General features: G+C 43.1%; 1 protein-coding gene across 2 annotated transcripts in view; it reads right to left on the bottom strand.

Moving 5' to 3' along the window:
* Window positions 1-16,120, bottom strand: part of zc3h18 (zinc finger CCCH-type containing 18) — a 67,626-nt gene that overhangs the window by 9,914 nt on the left and 41,592 nt on the right. For both annotated transcript variants that reach the window (XM_062961568.1, XM_008122262.3), the window contains exons 12-15: window positions 11,355-11,456; window positions 6,461-6,604; window positions 4,808-4,957; window positions 697-857 (exon numbers count right to left, since the gene is read on the bottom strand). In XM_062961568.1, coding sequence (XP_062817638.1) covers window positions 697-857; window positions 4,808-4,957; window positions 6,461-6,604; window positions 11,355-11,456 — 557 coding nt within the window. The remainder of the gene's footprint in view (window positions 1-696; window positions 858-4,807; window positions 4,958-6,460; window positions 6,605-11,354; window positions 11,457-16,120) is intronic.

The following is a 16,120-nucleotide window of genomic DNA, read 5'->3' as shown; positions in this document are numbered from 1 at the left end:
TGAACCAAATCATACCAAATTTGGCCACAAAAGACATAGCCATCCAATCTATGTCTTTCAAACAAAAAAATGAATAAACAACAAAACCACTGAACCAAATCACACCAAATTTGGCCACGAAAGACATAGCCATCCAATCTATGTCTTTCAAACAAAAAACTGAATAAGCAACAAAACCACTGAACCAAATCATACCAAATTTGGCCATAAAAGACATAGCCACCCAATCTATGTCTTTCAAACAAAAAACCTGGAAAATAAAGTCCAAATTAGAGAACGAGGAAGAGCCGTTTTCAACCCTGGTTGCTGGTCAGAAGGGTAGACCCTGCCCCCTTTAGGCTACACCCACTTCATCTCCTAGCAACCACCTTGGCTACAAATGGCGCTGGGATACAGCCAGGGTTCAGGCTTTTGAGACTGCAAGGCTATTCACTGCTATTCCACCTGGCCAACAAAGCATTCCCATAAGCCACAACAACGCGTGGCCGGGCACAGCTAGTAATTTATAAGTCTTGTAATTTCTCAGAAGCTGCCAGATCTGACAATAGCTTGCTGTGGTAGTCTGTATTTGTAATGCTTAAACAAAGTTTTTCTACTCCAAGTGGGTTTATTTGTGATGCAGTAAAGGCCTTGAGCTGAGAATGGAAGTGGGTAGCAGCTGCCCAAGATCTTGGATGAAATCTCAATTTTATTTACCTCTCTCCTTCTTCGGTTGTGCTGGGGTCAGCGACCGAGAGCTGGCCGAGGACACAGGGCTGGCCAGATCCGCGTACATGTCTTCCGAATCTGCGCTGCGCACGGAGCTGCTGCTGGACGAGGCACTAGAGACAGACGAGACGCTGCTCACACTCAGAGACCTGCAGAAAAAGAGCCAATGGGTTAAGATCCAGGAGGAGGAAGGGCTGAATGACTTTCCTATGGGCTCCCATTTCCACAGGCCACTGTGACCCCCATGAATGACAGACCTGGACCAAACTTGGCACACAGAAACCCCAGGACCAACAAAATAGACTGGAGGGGTGTGTGGGGAGACTGACCCACCTGAGTGGGAGTTGTAGTTCACCTTACATTCAGAGAGTACCCTGAAGCCCCACCGAATCACCAAACTGATATTACCTAACGTCCCAAAGCAAACAATACCTTTTTCAAAAGCATCACTGATTACCCATACTAGTCCATCTATATATATAAAAGGGTAATGAAATTTCGGCCTAGGACAAAACAACAAAACTACACATCCCAGAAACACTAAACTTGGCAGCACAACCCCTCATCCATGCCTCTACGTTCATACAACAAAAAGAAAAATAAAGCCCTAATTAGAGGGAGAGGAGTAATTGTTTTTATCCAATTGCTGCCAGTTAGAAGGCTAAGCTCCGCCCACTTGGTCTCCTAGCAACCCACTCAGCCCAGGGGACAGGCAGAGTTAGGCCTCACTTAGGCCTCTTCCACATTGCCTATAAAATACAGATTATCATATTTTAACTGGATTATATGGCAGTGTAGACTCAAGGCCCTTCCACACAGCTATATAACCCATTTATAATGGACCTAATGTAAGGTAAAACCTTTACCCTTGACCTTAACTACCACCAATTCCTCAATACTTTATTTCCCATACCACCAGACTTCGCCACAGCAACACGTGGCCGGGCACAGCTAGCAATATAATAATATAATAATAAAAACCTTATTTTTATATCCCGCCCCATCTCCCGGAAGGGACTCAGGGCAGCTCACATGGAGACCCAGCAATAACCAATAACATACCATCACATAAATACATTTAAAACATTATTAACATAAAAACATATAATACATTAAAACATAAGCAATAGCTACTAGTCAGATGCAGTGAACATATATATAATATAATAATTGACATGTTGTGTTGTTTTATGACTACAGTAGAGTCTCACTTATCCAACATAAACGGGCCGGCAGAACATTGGATAAGCGAATATGTTGGATAATAAGGAGGGATGAAGGAAAAGCCTATTACACATCAAATTAGGTTATGATTTTACAAATTAAGCACCAAGACATCATGTTATATAACAAATTTGACAGAAAAATTAGTTCAATACTCAGTAATGCTACGTAGTAATTACTGTATTTGCGAATTTAGCACCAAAATATCACGATGTATTGAAAACATTGACTACAAAAATGCGTTGGATAATCCAGAACGTTGGATAAGCGAATATGTTGGATAATAAGGAGGGATGAAGGAAAAGCCTATTACACATCAAATTAGGTTATGATTTTACAAATTAAGCACCTAAACATCATGTTATACAACAAATTTGACAGAAAAAGGAGTTCAATACGCAGTAATGCTATGTAGTAATTACTGTATTTACGAATTTAGCACCAAAATATCACGATATATTTAAAACATTAACTACAAAAATGGCTTGGATAATCCAGAGGCTTGGATAAGCGAGTGTTGGATAAGTGAGACTCTACTGTATTATTATTATTATTATTACATGTATTATTTTACTCTATTATTATTAAAAGGATACATAAGCACATTTACATTGAAGAAGATGAGAAGAATGATTTGATCAAAGTTGGACAGTCTTCTCTTAAATTTGAGCTTTATGTAAATATTCAAAAACATTTAACTTACTGATGTCCCAGTTAATGTAAGCGAGGCTTGGATAAGTGAGACTCTACTGTACTTGCTTTGAAAGTAAATTGTTCTACTCCAGAAACAGTTTTGGTGGCTGAGGATAGTACTATTCTTTCCTTCAGTTTCTAATTTTCCTTAATAAAAATATGCCATTTTTAACCTTTCAATGTGCTGACCGCAAAAACATTTTTTTTCACAGTTTAATCAATGTTCTCCATGTTTTTATGATTAAATCGATTAGGAAATGGTATTTATAACCCAGGAACAAAAAAAATAAATGTGTTACATAATGTTATCTCTCTGTCCCTGCATGCATACACTCAGAATGAGTTTCTGGCCTTTATCTTGGTCATTCAAGATACACAGAGGAATCATGCCGTTCCCCTGTGCTTAGCCAAAGGTGAAGAAGCAATGCTAGGTTCAGGAAGCTTTTTCTGCAATGGTTTCCTGGAGATGATGGGAAACGGAGCCCCGGGCCTGTCCTTGCATGAAGTCACCAGGCGCATCTCTAATGTAAGCAGCCTCAGACGCGAGCCAGGCTCATTATGCAAAGCAGGCAAGTACTGTGTCCTATTCACTTTCTTTGTGGCAACCTGCCTGTGCCGTACCTCGAACTCTCTTCCCTCAAGAGCTAATTTGCAAGGAATCCACATACTTCAGAACCTCTGAGGATGCCTGCCATAGATGTGGATGAAATGTCAGGAGAGAATGCTCCTGGAACATGGCCAGGTTGAAGGTGCCCAGAGGCTTCTCTCTTGGCTCCAACTAGTATCAAACTGAATCAATTCTACAGTCTAGATGCACTCTCAGCTATGTTTGGCTCCAACTTGACAAGCCATTTGTTTATATGCAAATAGTCAGCCAGGAAGCAGCCGGGCTTTGAAGCTGCAAGGCCGTTCAATGCTAGTCAAGCTGGCCAATTGGAATACAGTAGAGTCTCACTTATCCAACATAAACGGGCTGGCAGAATGTTGGATAAGCTAATATGTTGGATAATAAGGAGGCATTAATGAAAAGCCTATTAAACATCAAATTAGGTTATGATTTTACAAATGAAGCACCAAAGCATCATGTTAGACAACAAATTTGGCAGAAAAAGTAGTTCAATACGCAGTAATTTATGAATTTAGCACCAAAATATCACGATATATTAAAAACATTGACTACAAAAATGCTTTGGATAATCCAGAACGTTGGATAAGTGAGACTCCACTGTATTCACATTTGTCACAGGCAGACAAGTTTTTCCTCCCATCCTGGACATCATTCCACAGATATATCAAACTCATTTGCCTAGTTTCCAATATATCTCACAACTTCTCTAAGGATGCCTGCCACAGATGTGGGCGAAACGTCAGGAGAGAATGCTTCTGGAATGTGGCTATACTGCTTGGAAAACTCACAGCATCCCTTTCTAGTGTGTGTGTGTGTGTGTGTGTGTATAATATTTTTATTGAGTGATTTTAAACAATAAAGAGAACAATATTAAACATTGAATATTATTATTATTACAGTAGAATCTCACTTATCCAACATAAACAGGCTGGCAGAATGTTGGATAAGCTAATATGTTGGATAATAAGGAGGGATTAAGGAAAAGCCTATTAAACATCAAATTAGGTTATGATTTTACAAATTAAGCACCAAAATATCATGTTATACAACAAGTTTGACAGAAAAAGTAGTTCAATACGTAGTAATGCTATGTAGCAATTACTGTATTTACGAATTTAGCACCAAAATATCACGATGTATTGAAAACATTGACTATAAAATTGCTTGGATTATCCAGAGGCTTGGATAAGCGAGGCTTGGATAAGTGAGACTCTACTGTGTATGTATATATATATATAATATTATTATTGAGTGATTTTAAACAATAAAGAGAACAATATTAAACATTGAATATTATTATTATTATTATTATTACGGTCAGCACAGGCTCATCATGAAAGTGGAAAAACCATAAATATTTGCTATTTATTTTAATCTGAGAGAACCCTTGTTTACTAGGCGTCTATGATCCTTGTTTTGAATCACAACCCAGATCATCACGCAATTTAATAGGATGCTTCCAGGAAACAAAACCGTGAGTCGAAACCGACGGCCTCACCCAAGAGGAGCCAGGCGTCACCTTGGAAGCGGCAGGTAGAAGGAGAAGACTCTCACCTGGATTTCCTGGACCCGGACGGTGACGGAGACATGGAGGCCGAGGAGGAGCGGGAATGCGACCGGGAAAGGGAGCGCGACAGGGAGCGCGAACTGGAGCCGCTGTAGCTGCTGCCGCTGCCGCTCACGCTGCAACTGATGGCTCCCCTCCTGCAAAAAAGGAGACATCGGGGCTCGCTTTTGGGCGTGAGACCGGCCCTGTACACATGAAGCACTTGGGGGAAGTGCTGGTGGTTGGCCGGCAGGAAGGTTTGGGGAACTCACTGCTCCAGAGGGGAAAAGGACACACTCACCGAGCCCCACTAGGACTCAGAGAAGCCATGGGCTCAAATGATAGCAAAGGAGATTCCACTGAACATTAGGAAGACCTTCCTGACTGTAAGAACTGTTTAACAGTGGAACACTCTGCTGCAGAGTCCAGTGGAGGCTCCGTCTTTGGGGGCTTTTAAGCAGAAGCTGGATGGCCATCTGTTGGAGGTGTTTTGATTGTGCTTTTCCTGCACAGCAGAAGGGAGTTGGACTGGATGAGCGCAAGACTCAACTCTAAGAGTATTTGATTCTACAGCCCCATTTCTCCATGAATCTGCTAATGTCTATGAGGCTGGATGGTCATCTGTCAGGAGGCTTTTGATTGTGCATTTTCTGCATGGCAGAACGGAGTTGGACTGGATGGCCCCTGGGGTCCCTTCCAACTCTAGGAGTCTTTAAATGTATAGCCGTATTTGTCTATGAAGCTGGATGGCCATCTCTTGGGGGTGCTTTGATTGTGCTTTTCTTGCCCAGCAGAACAGAGTTGGACTGGATGGCCCCTGGGGTCTCTACCAACTCTAGGAGTCATTGATTCTATAGCCCTATTTCTCTATGAACCTGCTAATGTCTATGTGCTGGATGGCCATCTGTCAGGAAGGTTTTGATTGTGCTTTTTCTGCATGGCAGAAGGGGTTTGGACTGGATGGCCCCGGGGGTTCCTTCCAACTTTAGGAGTCATTGATTCTATAGCATTATTTCTCCATGAACCTGCTAATGTCTATGTGGCTGGATGGCCATCTGTCAGGAAGGTTTTGATTGTGCTTTTCCTGCATGGCAGAAGGGGGTTGGACTGGATGGCCCCAGGAGTCTCTAACAACTCTAGGAGTCTTTAAATGTATAGCCCTATTTCTCTATGAGCCTGCTAATGTCTATGAAGCTCGATGGCCATCTGTCAGGAAGGTTTTGATTGTGCTTTTCCTGCACAACAGAAGGGGGTTGCACTGGATGGACCCTGGGGTCTCTACCAACTCTAGGAGTCCATAAATGTTTAGTCCTATTTCACCATGAACCTGCTAATGTCTTTGAGGCTGGGTGGCCATCTGTCAGGGGTGCTTTGATGGTGCTTTTCCTGCACAGCAAAAAGGGGGTTGGACTGGATGACCCCAGGACTCAACTCTAGGAGACTTTGATTCTACAGCCCTATTACTCTAGGAGTCATTGATAGCCCTATTTGCCCATGAACGTGCAAATGCCTATGGGGCTGGATGGCCATCTGTCGGGAGGGTTTTGATGGTGCTTTCCCTGCACAACAAAGGGGGTTGCACTGGATGGATCCTGGGGTCTCTACCAACTCTAGGAGCCTGCTCCAGGAAGTTCCCCGCCCGGTCCAGGGCCGGTTCCTACCTCCTGGGCGGTGTCCTGGGCTGGCGCTCCTTCCGCCGGGCCTCTCGGTTGTCGACCGGCTTGGGTGGCTCCGGGGGTGCCGGGGCGGGCTTCACGACTGGCGGCGCGGCCGGAGGAGCGGGGGGCTTCTTCAAAGGCTTCTCCCTGTGGGACCAAAACAGGGCGAGATGACAAGGATGTCGGATCTTGTCGTGTGCCAGACCTGACTCCTATTGGGTCCATAAAGCTTTGTATCATTGGAAGCTTTCACTGGGGTGTTGTGCTGTTTCCAGGCTGTATTTTCTCTTGACGTTTCTCCTGAGAATGATCCTCTGAAGAGGCCTGCCACAGTCGTAGGCAAAACGTCACGAGAAACTGCTGCTCGAATGTGGCCTTTCAACCACACAACATCCCAATCATCTCCGAATAAAGGATTCCCCCAGGCGGGAAGCAGCCAGGCTTTGAAGCTGCAAGGTCATTCAATGCTAATCAAGGTGGCCAATGGCAACATTCACACTTGCTTCAAACAGACAAGAGTTCTTTCTGCCACCCTGGAGATATCTAAACCCCACTTTCCTGGTTTCCAACAGACCTCACAACCTCTGAGAATGCCTGCCATAGATGTGGGAGAAACGTCGGGAGAGAATGCTTCTGGAACATTGCCAGGCAGCCCGGAAAACTCACAGCAATGCATAGGTCAGACAGATATACACCACTTGCCCAGTTTCCAACAGACCTCACAACCTCTGAGAATGCCTGCCGTAGATGTGGGAGAAACGTCAGGAGAGAATGCTTCTGGAACATGGCCAGACAGCCCAGAAAACTTACAGCAATGTAAAGGTCAGACATATATATATCACTGGCCTCACAACCTCTGGGGATGCCTACCATAGATGTGGGTAAAATGTCAGGAGAGAATGCTTCTAGAACATTGTCAGACAGCCTGGAAAACTCACAGCAATGCATAGGTCAGACAGATATACACCACTTGCCCAGTTTCCAACAGACCTCACAACCTCTGAGAATGCCTGCCGTAGATGTGTGAGAAACGTCAGGAGAGAATGCTTCTGGAACATGGCCAGACAGCCCAGAAAACTTACAGCAATGTAAAGGTCAGACATATATATATCACTGGCCTCACAACCTCTGGGGATGCCTGCCATAGATGTGGGTGAAATGTCAGGAGAGAATGCTTTTAGAACATTGCCAGACAGCCCGGAAAACTCACAGCAATGCATAGGTCAGACATATATACACCACTTGCCCAGTTTCCAACAGACCTCACAACCTCTGAGAATGCCTGCCGTAGATGTGGGAGAAACGTCAGGAGAGAATGCTTCTGGAACATGGCCAGACAGCCCAGAAAACTTACAGCAATGTAAAGGTCAGACATATATATATCACTGGCCTCACAACCTCTGGGGATGCCTACCATAGATGTGGGTAAAATGTCAGCAGAGAATGCTTCTAGAACATTGTCAGACAGCCTGGAAAACTCACAGCAATGCATAGGTCAGACATATATACACCACTTGCCCATTTTCCAACAGACCTCACAACCTCTGAGGATGCCTGCCATAGATGTGGGTGAAATGTCAGGAGAGAATGCTTCTGGAACATGGCCAGACAGCCCGGAAAACTTACAGCAATGTAAAGGTCAGACATATATGTATCACTGGCCTCACAACCTCTGGGGATGCCTGCCATAGATGTGGGTGAAATGTCAGGAGAGAATGCTTCTAGAACATTGCCAGACAGCCCGGAAAACTCACAGCAATGCATAGGTCAGACATATATACACCACTTGCCCAGTTTCCAACAGACCTCACAACCTCTGAGAATGCCTGCCGTAGATGTGGGAGAAACGTCAGGAGAGAATGCTTCTGGAACATGGCCAGACAGCCCAGAAAACTTACAGCAATGTAAAGGTCAGACATATATATATCACTGGCCTCACAACCTCTGGGGATGCCTACAATAGATGTGGGTGAAATGTCAGGAGAGAATGCTTCTAGAACATTGCCAGACAGCCCGGAAAACTCACAGCAATGCATAGGTCAGACATATATACACCACTTGCCCAGTTTCCAACAGACCTCACAACCTCTGAGGATGCCTGCCATAGATGTGGGTGAAATGTCAGGAGAGAATGCTTCTGGAACATGGCCAGACAGCCCGGAAAACTTACAGCAATGTAAAGGTCAGACATATATGTATCACTGGCCTCACAACCTCTGGGGATGCCTGCCATAGATGTGGGTGAAATGTCAGGAGAGAATGCTTCTAGAACATTGCCAGACAGCCCGGAAAACTCACAGCAATGCATAGGTCAGACATATATACACCACTTGCCCATTTTCCAACAGACCTCACAAGCTCTGAGGATGCCTGCCACAAATTTGGGCAAAATGTCAGGAGAGAATGCTTCTGGAACATGGCCATGCAGCCCAACCCCAAATAGCTCTAGGTAGGAAAGCATCCTCCAAGGCCTAACCTTTCTCGCAGCGCAAGGCACGCATCATGCCGAGTGGATGTGTGTGGATGCATGTCTGTGGGGAAACAGGATGACGTCTATCTCAAAATCAATATTGAAGCGTATACAATTGTGGTGTTTGCTTTCATTCACGCCCGGGTGCCACAATACCACAGGGACACACTTCACAAACATGATCGAATGGAAAGCACCTTCGTGGCCACAAGAGACGCACAGAGAGAGAGAAAGACACTGCACCTTTCGACCCCAAAATCCCAAAAAGGAAAGGGTTGATCCCGGTTGATGCCGGGAATCCTTCAAAAGTAGTGCCTCACAGAGAAGGGTGTGGACCAGGGGTCCCCAAACTAAGGCCCGGGGGCCGGATGCAGCCCTCCGAGGTCATTTATCTGGCCCCCGCCCTCAGTTTTATAATATAATATATTGTATATACATATAATATTGATAATAATATTATAATGTAATACAATATAACACTAATAATAATACCATATAATAATATTAATTATATGTTCTAGATTACATATAATATTACTAATAATATTACAGTATAGTGGTATAGTTCAATATAGTAATATATAATGCTAATATTGTGCTATGCTAATAATATATTGTATGCACATATAATTTGTAAGCCACTCTGAGTCCCCTTTGGGGTGAGAAGGATGTGATACAAATGTAGTAAATAAATGCAGTAAATAAATAAGTAATAAATACATAAATTTTAGACTTAGGCTCGCCCAAAGTCTGAAATAACTTGAAGGCACACAACAACAACAACAACAACAATCCTAATTAACTTGACTATCTCATTGGCCAGAAGCAGGACCACACTTCCCATTGAAATCCTGATCAATGTATGTTGGTTAAAATTGTTTTTATTTTTAAATATTGCATTGTTATTTCATTGTTCTTGTTGTTGGTGTTGTTTTTGCACTACAAATAAGACATGTGCAGTGTGCATCGGAATTTGTTTGTATTTTTTTTTTTCAAATGATAACCCGGCCCCTCAACAGTCTGAAGGATTGTGGACCGGCCCTCGGCTTAAAAAGTTTGAGGATCCCTGGTGTGGACCTTGGGAAACTATAACTCCCAGGAGGACTCCATGGCATGGAGCCATGGCATTTAAAGTGGGGTGCAAGGGTATTCCTTCCAAACTGTAAATGCACCAAGAGAAGGGTGTGGACCTTGGGAAACTATAACTCCCAGGACTGCACAACATGGAGACATGGCATAATATTAGTAATAATAATAATAATAATGGCCAAATTTCTCTTTTCAGCGGCAAAAAGCCGTAAGTGCTTCATGAAAAACCTGTAAGTGTTGAGAGTGTAACAAAGAGTATCTAGGGGACATTTTACTAATTGGTAATCAGTTTTTGTTTTAATTATAAAGATAGCCAAATAACCAATAGAGAATGGAGACATTTGTTATTAACCATAAGCCAAATGCAATGTCATAAATAACTCAAATGTTGTACTCCATCATAGTACTGTAACTTGATCCTAGCCAATGGTTTGTTGACCGAAATAAAGGCTACTGAATAATAATAATAATAATAATAATAATAATAATAATAATAATAATGATAATAATAATGATGATGTGATGACAGCTGTGGCTTCCCGGATTTTAAGTGTCAAAATCAGTGGAATTTCGCAGATGTAATAAAGTTGAAAGACACATATCATCAACCTAGAGTGAGAATAGTGTAATAATTTGAGTGTTGACAACCACTCTGGCTCAGTTGTGGAAAGCAAAGAGGTGGCCTTGGACAAGTCACACTCTCTCAGCCTCACCTGAAGAAATATTGCCAAGCAAACCCCATGAATAGGTTTGCCTTAAGTCAGGAACGACTTAATAACAATGGCGTTTTTAGGAGGATCTCACCTATGAGTGCAAGCTGGTGTTGAACACACTTTTTTGTATGTGTACTTTCAAGTCGCCTCTTGACTTAATGGAGATCTTATGAGTTTAATGGGATTTTCATGCAGATATCTTAGGCAAGGGATACTCAGAGATGGTTCTACCAGTTCCTTCCTCCAAAACAGAACTAACAGCTAGTCGCTGGAGGCCTCCCGTCGCGAAAGTGCTTTGTTTCCAGGATCAGACAGGATTTGGTGTTTAGGCCTGAGGACATTTTAGCAGAACACTCATTCTTGCTCTGTGCTGAACCAAACAAATCCGTAATATTATGCAAGATGCCTTCACCTGCCAAAGGATTTCCTTCGTAAGTCCATCAATGGGCAACTTGGCTTCTCAGTATTTCAACAATTGCTGGATGAAGCAATCCAGACACATTTTTAGATGATCGGACTCTCAAACCTGGACCAAGACCTTCATGGAAGGATGTCTTATCCATAAGAGATGATGATGGTAATATTTGTTTATACCTGATTTTTTTTTCTTTCGGCTTTAACTTACCCTTTTCCCACGGGTGCTGCAGGCTCTCCTTTAGCTTTGGGAAGAGGTTTGTGTGGTGAGGGCGTTGGAGAAGGAGATGGCGAAGAGGAGAAGGACCGCGACCTGCAAAATCAGAGGAAAGACAAAGAGATCTTGGGGTGGAGATCACGTCCAACCACCCTGGAAAAATCAGGCTCATTGGCCTATCAAAGACTTAAAACAATTACATTATATTAGCAAGTCACATAGGTCAATTAATGACAACAAATTAGCTAAAGGTCATTGCAAAACAGTAGAATAATTTTTAGAAGGACCGGAATTCTTTAAACTTTTGTATGTCCAGAAATGTAAACAATTCTCAGAAATTTGGTTTTTACTTTGGCGGAACATCAGGGACAAGTCACACCAATTCCATTCTTATTTGAAATAGAATTAAAGCAAAGTAAAGGGAGGAGAAACAGCTTTCAAAGGCAAATGCAATACTGGCAGGTAACAGGAGGATGGGTGGCACTAAATTATCCAAATAAATTTTTTGTGTGCCTTTTCATGTACGTTCTATTTTGAGATAGACATCTTTTATCAGTTTTGATTGTTGCCCATTTATGTCCTATGTTGGACTTTTTACTGGCTTGTGATGATTGTTAATAATTTGTGTTTTTAATTACAGTAGAGTCTCACTTATCCAACACTCACTTATCCAACATTCTGGATTATCCAACACATTTTTGTAGTCAGTTTTCAATATATCATGATATTTTGGTGCTAAATTTGTAAATACAGTAATTACTACATAGCATTATGTAGTAAAGGCCAATTCATGATCTCACTTCCAAATTGTTTCCCAAAATCCATAGTCCATTATTCAAGTCTCATTCTGTCGTTTCCTATTCACCAAACGCTTGCATAAAAAGCCAGGTCTTAAGTATATGTGTGTCTTTGTTTTCTTTTTTTTTAATTGGGTGGATTTGAGTTGTATTTCTTGGAAAGTTAATAAAAATTATGTGTGAAAATTGCTTTCTGTGCCATCTGGGACATTTGAGGAGAAAGAATAAAATTTGGGGTATGTTTTTTTTGTTGCACGTCTTCAACAAAGTTTGGCATTTTCAAAGTTTCCGAAGGCTTTGTCTTAGCAAGATTTTGATCTCACTCCTAACAGAGAGAAAGTAACTTCCCCAAGCTGTTCACCTACTTTGGAAGATGCTAAGAGAAAAGGTCAAGAAAGGAGGAGGAAAATCAGGTGTCATGAGATCCCTGGCCCATCATGAGATGCTATAAAACTTTCTCCAAACTGTATCCAAGTCCTGTTGTTTGAAATAAACCCCCCTCCGTGGGTCATAAGACTGACTACCCACGCTTTGTTGACACAACTCTCGATTTCTTTTGTCCTTTTTCCCATTTAAAAGACCATCAGTTACGTTGTAAAGGAATTTCATCACTCTTTTTATCACCCGTCAAGAGCAATCCAAACATATAAAATGAACTGGTGTAGTTTGGCACGGGGCCGGGTGCGGAAACCGGCTTCTATTGCTGTCACACGAAAGCCACAGCGGTGACTGCATCTGTTTGAGATGCCAAGCTTGAGTTTTATAATCCTACAAAGACGCAGATTTGTGTGCAAACAGATCAACGGCCCACGCTTGCGAAGGAGTGGGCTTGCCAGCGATACTGGCATGGGGAAGAGAAATACAAAATCTTAGGCCTGCTTTCCCCAACTCTGCTGCCCTCCAGAAGATAAGGTAAAGGTAAAGGTTTTCACCTGATGTTAAGTCCAATCGTGACTGACTCTGGGGGTTGGTACTCATCTCTATTTCTAAGCCGAAGAGCCGGCGTTGTCCGTAGACACCTCCACGGTCATGTGGTTACCGGCATGACTGCATGGAGTGCCGTTACCTTCCCGCCAGAGCGGTACCTATTGATCTACTCACATTTGCATGTTTTTGAACTGCTAGGTTGGCAGGAGCTGGGGCTAACAGTGGGTGCTCATTCCGCTCCCGGGATTTGAACCTGGCACCTTTTGGTCCGCAAGTTCAGCAGCTCAGCGCTTTAACACACTGTGCCACCAGGGGCCCCTCCAGAAGATGGAAGAGGCTAAAATGTCGATAAAATGCATTGGTACAGTGTGAAATTGTGCTTAGAGTTTAAAGCTGTGTATAATCTAGAAGTGAAGAGGTTAAATGCATAGAGTTGGGAATGTAATGCTAGAGTGTAACTTTGGAAAGTTTCCGGTTGCTACCCTGTTTCCCCTAAAATAAGACATCCCCAGAAAATAAGACCTAGTAGAGGTTTTGCTGAATTGCTAAATATAAGGCCTCCCCCAAAAGTAAGACCTAGCAAAGTTTTTGTTTGGAAGCATGACTGCTGAACAGAACACCAGAGCATGCAGGATCGGTAAATGTACGTACCATAAAGTATTGTACATGGAAATAATGGTAGTAACAAGAAATTCTTGATAGGATTCACAGTTTGTCTGGTTTTGCTGGTTTGCGATGACAACTACTGTACAGTATATAATGTTCATTTTTTTTTGTTCAACAATAAATGTGAATTCTTCTTCATGGAAAAATAAGACATCCCTTGAAAATAAGACCTAGAGCATCTTTGGGAGCAAAAATTAATATAAGACACTGTCTTATTTTTGGGGAAACACAGTAGCTGATGTATGTTTAGAGATAAGAATGGAATGTTCACTCCTGACTGTGTGCTTGATGGAGATGGATGGAGTCTGGTGATTGTCCAATCTGTCTTGTATGTACAGTGTTCCCTCACTTATTGCAGGGGTTTCATTCCAGGACCACCGCGATAAGTGAACATCTGCGAAGTGTGTATGTATTTATACATTGCAGTATATTGAAGCCTTTCCTACCAGCGCTGGCGGGCACCTTGCTCCAGGCATCCAGAGCAACACGGCAGGCACAAAGCAAGGGGGCAGAAATAGAGTTAAATAAATAAATAAATAATCCCCCCCTTGCAAAACAGCAAGTCTGTAATAAACAAACCGCGAAGTAGTGGGGAACACTGTAGTTGTAAATACCACAATAAAGTCTGAGCCGCTTCAATAAGCTGAAAAGGAGTTGTGAAGCAAATTAATTCCGTTCGTTCTGAGCAGACAGTCAGAATTGTCGGAGGAGGAATTGAGACCGGGAAGGGGATTCGTCTCAATCAACCAACTGTCATGAAAGACTTAGAAGTCTGAACCTAGATGACATGTGGTTGGCAGAGACTATCCTGTATGGAACTTGAAATATCTAAGACAACACACAGAATATCCCAGCAGCACAGATATTCTGGCTGCAGGATTTTGGGAATAGTAGAACTTTTCTAAACTATACAGTTGTGACAACGGGATCTAATTCCCTTCACTTTCAGATATTCTGTTCTCACTTCTGTAGCAATTGCGGGGCATCTCCTCTCTACTTTACAGTGTTCCCTCACTATTTCGTGGTTCATTTTTCATGGATTCGCTGTTTTGCGGTTTTTCAATAAACTCTAAAAGACTATTATAAATCATAAAAAATTACAATTTACAGCCTAAGGAAGGGAAGAAGGAGAAGCAGAAGGGAGAGAAAAGGAGCCCAAGAGACAACAGGAAGAGAAGGAGGCGATTTATCAACACACGATTGGTTGATAAAGACTTAAAATAGTGTCTAACTACTAAAATAATGTATAAATATTAAAATAAATATAGCGTCCCTACTTTGCGGATTTTCACTTATTGCGGGTGGTCTTGGAACCTAACCTCAGAGATAAGTGAGGGAACACTGTACTCTATTTCTTAGGGTTCAAGCAACATCTTTGCACTGGAGGAAAGTTACGGAATCCGTTGCCCCAGCCAATAAAAAAATATAACCATAGCTGAGCTAGTTTCAAAAGGCATCTAGATCAGTGGTTCTCAACCTGGGGGTCCCCAGATGTTTTGGCCTTCAACTCCCAGAAATCCTAACAGCCGGTAAACTGGCTGGGATTTCTGGGAGTTGTAGTCCAATGTCATAGAATCATAGAATAGAGTTGGAAGAGATCACATGGGCCAACGAGTCCAATCCCCAGCCATGCAAGAAAAGCACAAAGTATCCGGCCATCCAGGCTCTGTTTAAAAGCTTTCAAGGATGGAGCTTCCACCACACTCCAGGGCAGCGAGTCCCACTGCTGAACAGTTCATATGGCCAGGAAGTTCTTCCTAACGTTCAGGTGGAATCTCCTTTCCTGTAATTTGAACCCATTGCTCCGAGTCCTACCATGTTTTCCCAAAAATAAGACAGTGTCTTATATCAATTAAGACTCCAAGGAAGCCCCTCGGATGCTGAACCAGTGCCTGGCTGCTGTGGCGGACTGGATGAGGAGGAACAAGCTGAGGATCAATCCTGACAAGACAGAGGCCCTCCTGGTCAATCGTGCGTCGGATCGGGGTATTGGGTGGCAACCTGTGCTGGACGGGGTTGCACTCCCCCTGAAATCACAGGTCCGCAGTTTGGGGGTCCTCCTGGATTCAGCGTTGACGCTTGAGGTTCAGGTGTCGGCGGTGGCCGGGAGGGCCTTCGCACAACTCAAACTTGTGCGCCAACTGCGACCATACCTCGTGAAGTCTGATTTGACCACGGTGGTCCATGCCCTAGTTACCTCCAGACTGGACTACTGTAATGCACTCTACGTGGGGCTTCCCTTGAAGACGGCCCGGAAATTACAACTGGTCCAACGCTCGGCAGCCAGATTAATAACGGGGGCAAATTACAGGGAGAGATCCACTCCCTTGTTTAAGGAGCTCCACTGGCTGCCGTTCATCTTCCGGTCCC

The sequence above is a fragment of the Anolis carolinensis genome, unplaced genomic scaffold, assembly GCF_035594765.1.
Source record: "Anolis carolinensis isolate JA03-04 unplaced genomic scaffold, rAnoCar3.1.pri scaffold_9, whole genome shotgun sequence".
In the NCBI taxonomy this organism is placed as follows: Eukaryota; Metazoa; Chordata; class Lepidosauria; order Squamata; family Dactyloidae; genus Anolis; species Anolis carolinensis.
Note: the sequence above shows the minus strand (reverse complement) of the source record. Positions and strands in the feature narration are given on the sequence as shown.